Below are 16,053 nucleotides of genomic sequence, written 5' to 3'. Positions count from 1 at the left end.
GCGTGTGCGTGCGTGTGTGTGTGTGTGTGTGTGTGTGTGTGTGTGTGTGTGTGTGTATGTATTCTTATCTGTTTGTCTATGTGCATGTTTAGGCTGAAGGTAGATGTCAACTGTTCTCCTCTTTCCTCTATTGATCTCCGCCCTATATTTTTAGACACAGTGTCTCACGTCTTCTGGAGCTCCCCGTTTTGCTTGGTTTAGCTTCCAGAGAGCCCCCTAGATCCAATTTGTCTTCATTACATAGTGTTGGGGTACAGATATCCACCTGCATGCTGGGAATCTGAACTAAGGTCCTCACCTGTGTGATGCAAGGACTTTACTCTCTAAGCCATCTCCCCAGCCTGTGATCCAGTAGTTCAAAAATCACTATTTGATATCTGGAACTAGACAACCTAAGTTGCATCCACATCAGCTCCTTTATGCTGTCCTCTATGTGATGGTTTTAATGAAAATAGCCACTATAGCCTCACATAATTGAATGTTTGCCCCACAGTTGGTGGAATAGTTGGGGAAGGATTAAGTATGGACCTGTTGGTGGAGCTGTGTCAGTAGGGGGACTTTGGGGTACCAAAAGCCCACTGCAATTCCTTCCCCCATATCTCTCTCTCTCTTTCTCTCTCTCTCTCTCTCTCTCTCTCTCTCTCTCTCTCTCTCTCTCTCTCTCTCTCTCATGATTATTGTCTCATGATTATTGTCTCAATATGTAATCTTTCCTGCCATGCTCCCCTCCATGATGGTTATGAATCATGGACTCACCCTCCAAATCAATGCTTCCTTTTATGAGTTGCCTTGGTCCTGGTGTCTCTTCACAGCTACAGAAGAGTAACTAAGACATCTTCTTTCCTAGGAAACAGGGCGAGTGCAGCTAATAGTTGTGTAAACTTAGAAAAGGCCAAGTGTTTCCAAAACTAACAAGATGACAAATTAGGTAAGAGGACACACTGAGGCAAAACCTTCTAGGCTAATTCTGCAGAAACGAGCCAGGACAGTTTATGTGTAGGGATGGTCAGAAGTGGATAGAACAGAGAGCCTAGAAGTCACCCTGCACATTATGAGCCCTGCTTTCTGGTGAGGAAGACCATCGATCCATTTCCCAGAGCAGCCTCTCTATGCCTCTAATCCCAGTGCCATCCCAGTTGTCCCAGATACATGGTTCCACTTCACAGAGTCAATCAACTGGAGATGAAAGATATTTTTAATTTACGTCTGCATTGAGCACATACAGATATTTAGTTCTTGTTATAATTTCCCAATCAGTAAAGCATAATGATTCATGTTGTTTGTGCATTGTATCAAGCATTGCAAGTCATTTAATAACTCAACTTCTTATAGCGAGATATGTATAAGTATACAAATGTTGTGATCTAAGGTACATTTGGTCCTCTGTTTTATACCCATGGGGGACAGGAGGATGACCACAGGGAGTAGTCTTACGACCATATCCCTACAAATAGCTGGGGACAACTATTCCCAAAGTCACCTTTTACTCTCCACATTTAATTGATTTGTATTGAAAATCGCTGGTTGCATATTTAAAATAAATACATGGAAGCTCTCCAAGGCAGAAGGTGAATGGTAGAAATTTCCCATATGTTGTTTTTGAACATTTGGGAATCAATGTGAGAAAAGATGAAATTGATTTTTTTTCCTTACACCCTGTGCACAAATTTACAACAGCTCAACTGTTTGTCAGCTATAAGAATTTCCTGATGTGATTTTTTTAAAGGTCATTTATGAATACTATGATAACATCTGCAAATAAAGACAGTTTGGATTCTTTCTTTTCTACTTGTATCCACTTAGTCTCCTTCAGTTATCTTATTGCTCCAGCTAAGACTTCAAGTATTATATTGACTATGTATAGAGAGAATGGACAACCTTGTCACGTTCTTTAGTGGATTGTTTTGTGTTGAAGATTGGTTCTAAGGCTTTGATTTCATCCAGAATCTGTGTGTCCAAACAGTCCTTGTCCCCAGTTGTTTTTTTGGTTGATCAATAAAGACGTCAGTGGCCAATGGCTGAGCAAAGGGAGATGGGGTGGGACCTTTCTATTTGCACAGGAACTGGAAAAATGAGACGGGGAATCACCAAGACTGGAGGGAAAGAGGCAGATAAAATTTAGAGCTGCAGGGGGAAGATCATCCAAAATGTAGGAGGAAAGGGAAAGTGGACCCCAGAAGGGATGTCCACAAGCATCTTGTGCAGCGAAGACCAATGGACCTCACAGAAGGTAACAGGACAGGAAAGATAAAGGTAGATTTAGAAGGTTGTTGAACCTGAAGTACCAGAGGAAAAAGTATGCTAGCCGTGGGAGGATTAGAACTGTCCAGCCCTTGAGCAGCCAAGGCATTTAGAAAATAAACTAATTTGTGTGTTTTTTCACTCACAGATCCAAAGAGTTCCTGGGCAGATGGCTGGAGGCATATGGTCCACAGGGAGCCAAGGGAGTAGCTACACTCCACATGATAGTTTTGAGATTCTTCCTATCTAGGTTGATGTTGTGACGTGGAAATTGAAGAGTATTGGCATTAATTCTATTTCAAAATTATAGTAAAATTCTCCATTAAAACCATCTGGCCCCGGGCTCCTTTGGCTGAGAGATTTTAGTTAATGTTTATATGTTCCTGAGCCGGGCGTGGTGGCGCACGCCTTTAATCCCAGTACTTGGGAGGCAGAGGCAGGCGAATTTCTGAGTTTGAGGTCAGCCTGGTCTACAGAGTGAGTTCCAGGACAGCCAGGGCTACACAGAGAAAAACCCTGTCTGGAAAAAAAAAACAAAAAAAAATGTTTATATGTTCCTAGGGATATTTCTGTTGAAATTGCTTATATGATCTTGATTTGACTTAGGTAAATAGTATACGTCAAGAAAATTATCCATTTCTTTTGTATTTTCCAAGTTGGTGGTGTACAAGTTCTCAAAATACATCCTTATGATTCTCTGGGTTTCCTTGGTGGCCCTTAGATCCCTCTTTTCTTCTCTAATTTTGTTAAATAGGATCCTCTCTCTCCATGTTTAATTTAGTTAAGAGTTTGCCAATCTTGTGGATTTTCTTAAAGAACCACTCCTTTTCTCATTAATTTTTGTTTGTTTGTATGTTTTGGGTGGTTTTGGTTTTTGCTTGTTTATTTGTCTCCATTTTACTTATTTCCACCATGAGTTTGTTTCTTGACATCTTCTCCCAAAATGGTGTGATCTCTTCTTTTTCTTCAATAGTTTCCAAGTTTGCCATTAAGCTATTAATAGGATATCTGCCTAATTATTTTTTTTTTAATTTAGTGCTATGAACTTGACTCTTAGAACTCCCTTCATTGTGTCCCAAATGTTTGGGTCTGAGTCTTTTAAATTTCATTAATTCTGAAAAGTTCTTGATTTCTTCCCTAATTTTTGTCTTGACCCAATTTTCATTCACTACTGAATAGTTGTTTAGTTTCACTAAGTTCATAAGCTTTCTGCTATTTCTGTTGTTGTTGATATCGAGCTCTCATCCATGGTGGTCAGATAGGATGTATGTTATTATTACACCTTTTTTTTTAATCAGGTAAGACTTGTTTTATGTCTAAGTCTGTGGCCAATTTTGGAGAAAGTTTCCTGTGATGTCTTAATAGTCACTTTACATGTGGTATGTGTGCACAATGGTGGGTGTTTTTTTTTTTTTAAAGATTTATTTATTTATTATATGTAAGTACACTGTAGCTGTCTTCAGACTCTCCAGAAGAGGGCGCCAGATCTCGTTACAGATGGTTGTGAGCCACCATGTGGTTGCTGGGATTTGAACTCAGGACCTTCGGAAGAGCAGTCGGGTGCTCTTACCTGCTGAGCCATCTCACCAGCCCCCAATGGTGGGTGTTTTATTTAGCTATAAAGAAGAATGAAATTATGTCTTGGCAGGACATTGAACAGAACTAGAGATCATCATGCTAAGTGAAGTAATCCAGGCTCAGAAAGGCAAGTTGTAGGGACACTCAATTCGAGTCAACTCAAGACACCCCAAGAGCAAGTTCTCACCACAAAGCAGATTTATTTGCCAAGAGGAAGGAGGGGAGAGGTGGAGGGATAGAGAGCGGCAGCTAGCTAGCATAAAACTTAAGGGCTTTGGGAATCCCCCTCCATGTTAAAGAAAGAAACCCCATACTCAGGAAAGAATATGCAGGCTGTGACAAAAGTAAGCTTTGATAAAGAAATTAATATGGCAAGAAGCCAGAGGCTATTCATTACTGCAAACCAGAGTGAGTCAAAGTCATCAAGAGATTATCCTAATAGTCATGCCTGTCACACACTAGAAGGCCTCAGACACAAGAGTTTCAAGGGAGGGATACAGGTAGGGACCCAGTGCACTATGGGATTTGGGTTACCACAACTGCTCCCACATTGTAATATGGCACTCTTTGGTTCTGCTGTCCCTCTAGAAGTCCTTGATGTTGTGTCAAGATGTCTCAGGCCAGCTGGTTGTGAGGTGGTGCAATGTGTCATATTCTCCTGGATTTAAAGGGATGGCTTTAAATGGCAGACATGGAGTCACCACAGTGAGCTGCTTATTGGAGCCTGGGGTTGTGACACTGCAAAGTTCCCACCAGGAAGCAGAGCAGTATTACAGACTTCTGCAGCCTGGAAAAGCCACAAACACTGGTCTCAGCCCATGAGGGCTGCTGCGTCATGGCCATCTGGTGGTTATGGGGTTGAAGTCCGCCAGAGCCTTGGACATCCACGTACTCTGCCCTGTCTGACTGTGGAACCAGGGAGGTGTAATGGTGGTATTCAAGCCTCAAGTTGTCCCAGTGCTTGTAATGCTGGACTTTGAAAGTCTGTAGGACCTACCACTTTTTCCTTGTCACTGATTTTTTTTTAAAAAAGGAAATTCTCTTCTAAACTGGTCCCATTTTATTTCGGACGAAACTAACTTATTTGACTCCACAGGCTCACTGGGAATATTTTGAATTTCATTTCTGATTTTGGTGATACTAGAATAACGTTGAGGTACATGAATTAATATATTTTGTATGTGAAAAGGACTATGTCCATTTATGTTGTTATAGTAAAACATTTGTGGCTTAATAATTATGAATTTTCCATGTTCAAGACTCGGCATCTGAAATAGCTTTCATCTCGGCAAGGTCCTAGAAAGTTTGAGGCATCAATGTATCATTGGGGGGGGGAGGGGGGAGCGCAGGTGTATCTCTTCTGATCTTCTCTCCTTATGTTAGGACTGTTTCTCAGAGCTGAAGGCGGGGCCTCTGGAAAAGCCGCAAGCCCTGAAGTCATAGTCCTTAAGAGCTGGGGCGTGCTCGCCACCTAGTGGTCATGAAGATGATATTCTTGGATTCATTCGGGGGTCCCTACCCTGAGAACCCTGTGTAATCTTAATCACTTCTCAAAGCCCCCACCTCCCAAACACCACACACGAAGTTTCTATCTTCTGATGCCAACACGGGAGTGCTCAGGAGACAAGCTGACCCATCTTCCCGTCTTCCTTTCTCCTCTTTTCATTAGTTCCCATGTCTAACAAACACTAATCCATGTGTTGCGACCCTCACTAACAGTAGGATTCTTCCTTTGTCCTCTGAAGAAAGAAAAGACGCCCTAAAAGTTCTGTGAATTTACAGATCCAGACACTTCAAGGGAGAATAAAGCTGAGCCCATCAAGTTAACAAAGGCCCGGGCTAGTCAATTCTAATTTAAGTCCCATGGTGAGGGAATATGTCCAAACTTTTAGTCTAATAGTGGAGAACGGTGGGTTGAGGGCTTCTCCAGCCTTGTGTGGTCCCTGAGCTAGCCTTGGCACCTGGAAGGCAGAGCAGCCAAGGGTATTGCTTGTAACTGGCAATCTGGGACCTTATTCAAGGGACCCCAAAGACATTTCTCCATTCCTACCTACACACCTCACAGAAAGGGTTCTTTTTGATTTTACAGCGTTCCAGTGGAATTCAAAAAGGAATCTTTTAACCTGGAAGAGAGCACATTTATTCTCTGGGCCGTTTGCAGCTGAGGAAGAAATAACTTACCGGGTCTCTGCTTAGAGACGTAAAAAAAAAAAAAAAAAAAAAAAAAAAAAAAAAAAACCTGGAACTGAGGAAATTAAGGGCCCCTTGGGAGTGGCCGAAATCTTCTGCTTTTATTTTGACAGCCCTCCAAGGTCAGGGTTTTAAACACTCACCCCAGAAAAGACACCTCCACCCAGCTTGGGCTTGCCAGGAAGCCACGCCCCTTTTGCATACTATAAAGGCAACAGCTGAACAGCTGGCTCGGAGCACTTCATCCAAGGTCAGCCGCAAGTGGAGCCAGACCTGCTAAACTAGAGGTAAGATTCTCAGGGGAACATAGCAGGGAGGGAGGTGGCTGGCACCTCTTCCAGGAACCAGCACGTTCATTCCTGGTACCTCACCCTCATTCAAGAGGAGACCAGGAAGTGCTCTGGTCGACACCCAACTCCAGGCCTCAGGCCAGAGGGAGGAAGGTGATCCTACAGTTCTTCTTTTTGAACCTTAATCTGAGAGACAGTGCCCTGAGTTTCATAGGGTCCATCCTGGCTGCAGGGAGGCTGGCAGGGAAGTTGGCGAGATCCTAGATCCTCAACAAATAAGAACTCCATGTGGCCCTGGTAGCTAAACAGCCAGAGAGAGACACACAGCTGTGATTGGCCTGTACTTGGACAAACTGGAGCTCTGAGTTTGGGACCCAGCTGGATTAGCAGATGGGCCCCAAGTGGGGCTTGCTTACCCACTGCAGGGACCAGCTTGTTTGCAAAAGGGACACAGGGGAGTGTTCCTCTTCCCTGTCACCCACATCTTACTAGAGAGAGTGAATGGCATTCCCAAATTTGCATATTTCACTCCAGCTGAGCCTTCAGCCTTGACCTCAGGCATGGAGAATTGAAGGAGTATGCTTGCCCTCTTAGGAAAAACAGGATGGGGTAGGAATTCTAAACTGTAGGGTCCTAGGGGTGGAGGTCAGAGCTGAGGTAGGTGGCGCTGCTGGTGTTGTAGGTGGTAATACTGATCTCCCCTCTCTTGCAGCCTTCACCATGGAGCAGCTGAGTTCAGCCAACACCCTCTTCGCCTTGGAGCTGTTCCACACCCTGAATGAAAGCAGCCCCACAGGAAACATCTTCTTCTCTCCCTTCAGCATTTCTTCTGCCTTGGCCATGGTCCTTCTGGGGGCCAAAGGCAGCACTGCAGCCCAGCTCTCTAAGGTTAGCAGAGGCAAAACTGGCATAGCTCTCCCTGCCACATCCCTGCTAACAGGGTGCAGTCAGACCTTCAGAAAGCCGCACCCCCAAAACAGTCAGTCAGCTCTTCATTCACTACCAGCTTTAAGTGAGATTAGGGCAGAGTCTCTGTTCAGTTGGTGACACAAAGTGAAGAAAGACAATGACACTATCTGTGGGTTTGGTTCTCCCATTCACAAGAGTGAATCACAGGCTTTCAGGTAAGCGAGCGCTGCAACCTCCCCAGAGCTAGCTGTTTCCTGTTTTCCTTTTGCACTGATAACCACTACTCATAAATCACGCCTGTGATAGGGTCATGACAGGCATGACAAATATAAGAACATACTACAGGAGCGAGCTTGGTGGTGGTGGTGGTTTTTTTGTGGGGACAAGGTAAAGACAGCCATCTGTCTGTGTTCCCAGGGTTAGCCCTATGACTCTCTCCAGCTTGATTTCACTGGCTGTGGCTCAGCAGGAGGAGGGATTGTAAAGTCCCCATGGCCTGTTGGACAGGTCCTACCTACCTCCTCTCAGCCCACCCCTGAGAGACAGCAGGTCACCTTTGCCTTCCTCCCTCCAGCTTCCTACTTTTTCTTAATGGGTATGAAGGGGACTTCGGCTTTTGGTATTCCTTAATTCTGAGAGGGGAATTCTGCCACCTTGGGAAGTCTAGACAGGAGTGGGCAAAGTGTTTCCTAACTCTGCACCCGCTGCTAGGTGCTTCTCACAGGTTATGTCTGCTTCCGTATTAAGGCTTTTACGGATGACAGCTTCAGGAAACAGTAGTCTTAAGGCCTTTCCTTCCCCATTTCAGTCTCGTAGGTGTGTCCATGTAGCAATCTAGTAAGCATAGCTCAGAGAGTAGCATGGACTCTGGCCCCTGTGTGCTTTTGTCCTTTGTGGCCTAGAAGCAAGTAATGAGGCCAGACCTCACACAACCATAAGAGGCCTGTTGATTTACAACTAGCAGAAGGGGAAGTAAACTCTCACCGGAAAAAAATTAAGGAAGTTATTTCTCTAGGGAATGGGGTTTGGGGGTGTGGACCTTAATAAGATAAGCAAAGAGAAAGGTCTCAGTCAGTCCCTACCTTTTGGGTCTCACAGCAGGAATGAGTCTTATTGACGCTGTTTATTTATTTCTGAGCTTTTTTATTTTATTTTTTATTTAACAAACTTTTATATGGCACAGAATATAAACATGGAAATCTTTATGGAAAAAAATTCAGACATAAATATTTAGCTTGTTAACCACTCACATTTGGGGAACATTTAAAAATTATTTAGAAGCTATGTTTAATGATGTCTCACAGAGCCATACATTTTTGGTTCCATTTTGTTTCCTTTGCCAATGATATGTTAATAAAATATTGGGCTGGAGTTACTGGGTATCAAATAAAAGTAATCTGGTGGAGGTAGACAACCGGGAATCACTTCATAACTTCAAAAGAGATGACTGTATAAAGAATGGTGTCTTTCCTTTAGACTTTTCATTTCGACTCTGTTGAGGACATCCATTCACGCTTTCAAAGCCTGACTGCTGAAGTGAGCAAGCGTGGAGCATCTCACACTCTGAAACTTGCTAACAGACTGTATGGAGAGAAAACCTACAATTTCCTTCCTGTAAGTACCTAGCACTTCACCTTCTGAAACTTCCTGAAGTGACACAGACCTTTCCAGGCACAGACATGTTGCAGGTATTCATCAAAACAGCAAAGAATACATGTGAGACTTTCATCTCATAGTCATTCTAACAAAAGGATTCTTCCTGGATGTCTTGGCTCAGTGGGGAAGAGAGCTTCCAGTGCAAGCATGAGAAGCTGAGTTTGGATCCCAGATCCCATGAAAAATGCCTGGCATGGCTCTATAGCCTCCTGTGACCCCAGCCCTGTGGGGGAAAGAGCTATGATGACCCCTTGGGTGTGTGGACCACAAGCCTAGGCAGGTTCAGTGGGAGACCTTGTTTTAAGGGAATAAGGCAGAAAGTGAAAGTAAGATACCTGACATTTTCTCTCACCTCCATGATTGCACAGGTATGCACACCCATATACACATATGTACACACATAAACCCCACTTGCATACACACACACACACACACACACACACACACACACACAAAGGAAAAATGAGTCTGAAAAGCCACTTGAAGTATAATCAACATTTACTCAATTATGAAAATGTTAGTGTAAAATTCAAAAACAATGAGTAGCCTTTGTATTAACAACAGAAATGTTATATAAAGGGATATACTTGCCACTACAGCACTGTAAGCTTCAAAGGTGACTCAGACACCGCACATGAGAGGCAGAGGTAGGAAGATCTCTGTGAGTTTGAGGGCAGCCTGGTGTACAAAGTGATTTCCAGAACAGCCAGGGCTGGTACACAGAGACACACCCTATCTCAAGAGATGTGGGGGTAGGGTTCGAGGAGGGAGTAAGGATGAGAGGGAGGGAAGGAAGGAAGGAAAGAAGGAAGGAAGAAGGAAAGAAGGAAAGAAGGAAAGAAAATGAAATGCTCAGGACAGTAAATTTACTGTTGTGTGGTTTTCAACATAATAATAAAGTCTAAAGCTTAGGTTTTAATAAAATATTTTCAATTTTTAGGACTTTGTTATTTTCTTTTTGGGATTTTAGAAAACTTCTGTAGGGAGTAGCTATTATTCATGGCACTTTCTTTTCTAAAAAAAAAACAGGAGTACTTGACTTCAACCCAGAAAATGTACGGTGCTGACTTGGCCCCTGTGGATTTTCAGCATGCCTCTGAGGATGCAAGGAAGGCGATAAACCAGTGGGTCAAAGGTCAAACAGAAGGTGAGAGGCTGAGCAGGCTGGCTCTGTTAGTCAGTTCCCCTTCTGGAGCTCACACCTGACACAATCAGCCTGTGGATTAAAGGCTGATTTTGACTCACGGTGTTGGGGGTTTTAGTTTATAAATGATTGGACTTAATGCTGTGGTCCTATGGCAACACTGTGCCTCTAGTTAAGACAGCACAGCAGAGGAGGCCTGTTCACCTCACTGGTGAATAAAAAGAAAGAGGGAGAGACCAGTGTCTCACAACCATTTTCAATAGCAGCAAGCCTTCTCCAAAGTAAGATTGATGGTGAAGACCTACAATCCCAGCACTTGGGAGGCTGGGGCAGGAGGATTGTTTGAGCACACATGGCAAGAGCCCTGTCTTAAAATACAAATAAATGAAAAAAACATTCCCAATGATGTATAGGTGGGTAGACCCCCACCACCTAGGACCTACATTTTAAAGGTTCCTCTGCCTTCCAATGCAGGGTGGACCAGAGTCCAAACCTTTAAGACAGGGTCCTTTGGGGGACCCCTCTGAACCACAACAGAGCCATTGTGCACAGGTTCTCCTTCCCCTGCACTCTCTCACTTGCATCTCCTGTCTTCCTTTCACAACTTCCCAAATCCTGGCTCATGTGCACTGACATGCAGATGCTATTCCCTAGAATAAGGGACAATGTAAGATGTCAGAAACTTACCAGAGGAGAAACACAGACATGATTTAATGGAACCAGTTGAGGACCTATGGGTTCCCCTGAAGTACAACTGAAAGTTAAAACCAACATTAAAATGCAGGATAAAATTAATGAACATGCCTAAACAGAGTTGTTTAGTGCTCTTCTTTTGAAGAGACATGAAACCTCATGGAACCATGAAGTCAGTATTTAGAAACTGTGGCAGTCATAATATTTTTGGCCACCATCCTGTCCAGTAACTCAGAAGTAGTAGGTAGGGAGTGACTCACCCTCTGGGCTCAATTCAGCTGTCTAATAGATCTGTCTTTGGTCTTGTTTCTGTGTGAGTCAGCACCCAGGGATACTGTCTGGAACTCTATCAGTTCCCAGAAGTGTTAGGCTATGGGTAAAATAGCTTCTGTTTCAATGGACTTACCCTAGGATAAATCTTTTATCTCCTGGACATTTGTTCAAAGCCCTTTTCAAAAGAACATTATGAAGACATAATTTACCAGTGAGCAAAAAGTTTTCACTATGGAATATTGTTTGTTTTCTTTAAACACTATTCACTTAATAATGGTTATTGTTTGCATGCCAGAAGGGAGAACTTTCTTGTTTTAAACTTTGAAGACATTGATTGACATAAATGATTAGTGTTTTTTTTTTCTGGTTCAAGGGATGGAACTTAGGGTCTCAAGAAGCACTAGGCACAGCCTGCTTGGTCTACAAGTTGATTTGTTTAAAATAAAAATGAGACAAGTGGGTCCTTCCTGACTTAACATTCAATTAAAACAAAATGAAATGTGAACTCTATGTGAGAGCTGAGAAATTACTGGATTAAATTTAAACTTTCAACATGAACCTTTTAAAAAGCTTACCTTATCTTTTTAGGGAAAATTCCAGAACTGTTGGCTGTGGGTGTGGTGAACAACATGACCAAACTTGTGCTGGTGAATGCCATCTACTTCAAGGGAATGTGGGAGGAGAAATTCATGACACAGGACACAACCGATGCTCCATTCCGACTGAATAAGGTCAGGTGACACCAGCATCCTGGGATGTTCTTGGTTGTGTGTGTGTAAGTGCTGGGGGTTTAGCACAGGGTCTCTCCCATGGTCAGCCAGGCCTTTACTACTCAGCCCTCTACCCCAAGACCCCAAATTCACCTCTGCTCTAAAACACAAGAGGGAATAACTTGAGTAATTTTTTTTATTTTGCAACCATTCAGAAAGACACAAAAACAGTGAAGATGATGTATCAAAAGAAAAAATTTCCATTCGGTTATATTTCGGACCTGAAGTGCAAGGTGCTGGAGATGCCTTACCAGGGTGGAGAGCTTAGCATGGTCATTCTGCTGCCCAACGACATTGAGGATGAGTCCACGGGTCTTAAGAAGGTAAGCTGACTCTCAATGCCATGGTTTCTGTTTCCTTACATTGCATTATTCTTATATTTCCCATGTGTTCACTGAACCATAAACACTTGTTCATCCACAGACTTTACCCTGCAGGCCCGTATTTGTCAATATAGTCCATCAGGACTTACTGCTCTGAGGCCTCATGTTTATATAGTTATTATTACTATTATTGTTATTATTGTTGTTACTATCATTATCATTATTTTACTATTCAAAGTGTCCAGTTACCTTGGGCTTGGTAAGTGTTCTGTCACTGTGCCACACTCCCAGCCCAGAGGCCTATAATTTAAATATTCAGAATATGTTCAGTCTTCAGTGAACTGTTGTGATGGGGGAACACGTAGATATTTAAAAGGTAACAGTGATGAGTGGTCTCCCATAGAAAGTCTCTTAAAGTAACTTTAAAGGAATTATATTAAGAATTGATTTAAGTTATTGGGGATTGGGTGTCTCCTAATAGGGTTAGAAGTAGACAAACTGTGAAGATTACGGTTTTCCCTCAGAAATCCCAGACTGCTCTGTGACTTAGCTTCTGTTCCTTCCCAGCCTACACTTGCGTTCAAGAAGAAGTCTGCCTTGGCTCAAATGTACAGAGTGTGCACTAACACGATTGTGGTGCATTTGTCAATTGTATTGTCTAGCTGGTAATTTATCTCATTACAAAATGATGCTCTGATCTAAAGAAGGAAATTGTCAGTATCCATAAGTGTTTCTGGTCTAGTCCAATAGAGGAACAATAGTAGGTAATATTTATATGGTACATACTAGGTGCCAGACCCTTTATATCAATTCATTCAATGGTCACAGCAATGCTACAAAGTTAGTGTCATTAGCATGCCTATTCTATTCTATTCTATTCTATTCTATTCTATTCTATTCTATTCTATTCTATTCTATTCTATGTTCTACTCTACCCTACTCTACTCGACTCCATTCCATGGACAAGGTCTTGCTGTGCAGCCAAAGCTTACAGCCCTCTGTCAGTGGCTCCTGAATGTTGGGATTGCAGGGTGTGTGGCCCCATGTTAACTGTTTATACTTGTTATAAATAAATAAATAAATCCCATATATTTTGTCTCTTTTTCCCCACGGGAGTTATGGAATGTGTTCAGCTCTAGTAGAGTGTACACATCACTACAACTCTAGAAAGTTTCCGAATAAAGAAAACTACTGAAATTTTCCTTGTACCATTCAAGCAATCATAAAACCTCTCATAGTCCATCAGTCAAGTGATTCAGTGTGAGAGGAGTTTTAAAATCCTGAGTGCATGAAAGAATGGACAAATGGGTGGATTAAAGTAGGAATAGAAGGGAAGAATAAAACAACTGGGAGGAGTGAGGCAGAAAGAAATGAATAGATGAATGGATGAAAGAAGGATGGATGGATGGATGGATGGATGGATGGATGGATGGATGGATGGATGGGTGATAGATGTATGAATAGATGACGGATGGGCAGATAAATAGATGGACTGATGAATGGATGAAGGATGAATGGATGGAAGAATGATGGATGGATAGGTGGATGAATGATGGATAAATAGATGGGTGGATGAATGGATGAAAGACCCATTGTTAAATTTTTTTTTTTTGTATTTCTACCCTCAAAGACCTGGAAAATAATTCTGCTATATTCCAGCAATTTACAGATAAAAGAAAATCTAAGTGGAATCTATTTAGGCAGAAATCATGAAGGAAACCCTGTGACTTGTGGCAGTTATGAGTCCGTTCATTGGAATAGTACATTGTTGCAGTAATAAATTAACTTCTACCATTATTATTATTTTATTATTCACAGTGCCCAAGTACCTTGGGCTAGGTAAGTATTCTGTTACTGAGCCACACTTCCAACCCAGAAACCTAAAATGTAAATATTCAGAATATAGTCTGTCATCAGTGAACCACTGTGATGAGGGTGCATTGCTATGACCATCGAACAAATTGATGTATGTCAAGGGTTTGGCACATAGTAATTACCATATAACTATCAAGTAAGTAAATACATACGTGCTTTATTATATTAATTCCAGATTGAGGAGCAAATAACTTTGGAAAAACTGCGTGAATGGACCAAACGTGAGAATTTGGAATACATTGATGTCCACGTCAAATTGCCCCGGTTCAAGATAGAAGAGAGCTACACCCTCAACTCTAACCTGGGCCGCCTGGGAGTGCAGGATCTCTTTAGCAGTAGCTCGGCTGATCTCTCTGGCATGTCAGGATCCAGAGATCTTTTCATATCAAAAATTGTCCACAAGTCCTTTGTGGAAGTGAATGAGGAGGGGACAGAGGCAGCCGCTGCCACAGCAGGCATTGCTACTTTCTGCATGTTGTTGCCTGAGGAAGAATTCACGGTGGACCATCCGTTCCTTTTCTTCATTCGGCACAATCCCACATCTAATGTGCTCTTCCTTGGCAGGGTTTGTTCCCCATAGAAGAAGGAGACTTTAAAGATATAAGGCAGAGCTTAGAACTTCATTCCGTGAGATTTTAATAGTGATGATTTTCATTTGTACTTGACAATAAAACTCTAACCAGAAACCAATCTTTCTCTTGTATGTTCAACCATGCTGGCTCTTTATATCCATGACTTTTGGCACGGGTATGCCTATTTTTATTATACAATGAAAGTAGGACTCCTGTTTTCCTCCTCGGCTTTTGCATGACCTCCAGAGTGCAACAAAGGTTCACAGCTAGGCTGAAAATTCTGGACGACTCCACGTTCTCATCCTTAATCTTTATGGACTGTAGGTGGGTGCCTGCAGATGCTAACTGAAGTCATGTCCATCTGGGGTAGGGGGGGATACCCTTAAGCCTCAAATCATTATTACAATCTGCTTTCCAAGCACAGCATCCAGAGTATAATCAAAGATAACTGTTTGGGTGGGCAGCCATGGCAACAGAGATACAAAGCAGCACAAACAAAAGAGAAGGACAACAGTGGAAGGCTCTAAATGCTGCCACTGTCCATACAAACTGGAGAACAGCAGTCTGTGAAGGTAATATTGATGAAATCCAAGGTCAGACACTTTAGCAGGCCATTGCAAACTTACAAACAACACTTCATGTCTGGATGAAAAGGAACTAGAAACCCCAGAGCTTAAACATACAATAAATTATTTCCATAGAAAACTTAAAGAATATGTGGATTTTTAAGTCTGATGAAGCAATCCACTAAATTGATTAATTAAATGATTTTAGTTTCTTCTAGAAAGTTGTACAGTCAATAAACTCCAAAATCAAAAGTAAGCATGGAAAATACAGAAGGAATGATAAACAACTGTAAAGTGTTAGGATGGAGCCAGCCAGGGTTAATCCCAGCAGTCAGGAGGCAAAGGCAGGCAGATCTCCAAGGTTGATGCCAGCCTGGTCTACCAAGGCAGTTACAGGACTGCAAGGTTTACACCCTATCTCAACACACCTCTCCCAAAGAAGATGTTGAAGATGCATAGGAGACAGGGATGGGATACAGAGCAGAATCATATATAAAGGGCAAACATTTGGCCAGGGAGATGGCTGAGTCATGGAAGTACCTTCCCTGCAAACATGAAGACCTGTATTTGGATCACCAGCACACACATACAGTCCCTGTGTAGAAGGGTGCATTTGTAACTTCAGCAGTGGATTGAGAGAGGACAGAGACAAGTGGATCCCTGGAGAGAATTGGGCATCTAGCCCTGCCAATCACTAAGGCCCAAGCCAGTGCAGTGTTCAAAGCTTATGGTAGAGTGTGATGAGCTGTGGCTGTCAGTGCTCATGCATGCATGAGTGTGCATACCCACATGTACATATGCATTCCTGTGTAGACACATCCACACCCACCCTCACCAAGACTTTCCTATACCCTCATACACACACACACACCTAGAAGAAAAAAAGCTAACATTCAAAATGGTTATTTCAAACTAGATAAAAGGCTTCGGTGAACACTCTAAACCCTAGCAGATGAAACAAAACAACGCTGTC

The 16,053-nt window shown here is 42.6% G+C and overlaps 1 protein-coding gene across 2 annotated transcripts in view; it reads left to right on the top strand.

Moving 5' to 3' along the window:
• Serpinb1 (serpin family B member 1) overlaps positions 1–15,249 on the top strand; it is a 39,480-nt gene extending 24,231 nt beyond the window's left edge. Inside the window, exons 1-7 of one of the 2 annotated variants that reach the window (XM_021215656.2) lie at positions 6,236–6,296; positions 7,012–7,187; positions 8,685–8,822; positions 9,894–10,011; positions 11,563–11,705; positions 11,900–12,067; positions 14,118–15,246. In XM_021215656.2, coding sequence (XP_021071315.1) covers positions 7,020–7,187; positions 8,685–8,822; positions 9,894–10,011; positions 11,563–11,705; positions 11,900–12,067; positions 14,118–14,522 — 1,140 coding nt within the window. In that variant the 5' untranslated portion in view covers positions 6,236–6,296; positions 7,012–7,019 and the 3' untranslated portion in view covers positions 14,523–15,246. Of the gene's footprint in view, positions 1–6,235; positions 6,297–7,011; positions 7,188–8,684; positions 8,823–9,893; positions 10,012–11,562; positions 11,706–11,899; positions 12,068–14,117 lie in introns of those variants that run through there. The other variant, XM_021215657.1, reaches the window with a different exon arrangement.
• The last annotated feature ends 804 nt before the right edge of the window (positions 15,250–16,053 follow it).

Source organism: Mus pahari, chromosome 16 (assembly GCF_900095145.1).
Source record: "Mus pahari chromosome 16, PAHARI_EIJ_v1.1, whole genome shotgun sequence".
Classification (NCBI taxonomy): domain Eukaryota; kingdom Metazoa; phylum Chordata; class Mammalia; order Rodentia; family Muridae; genus Mus; species Mus pahari.
Note: the sequence above shows the minus strand (reverse complement) of the source record. Positions and strands in the feature narration are given on the sequence as shown.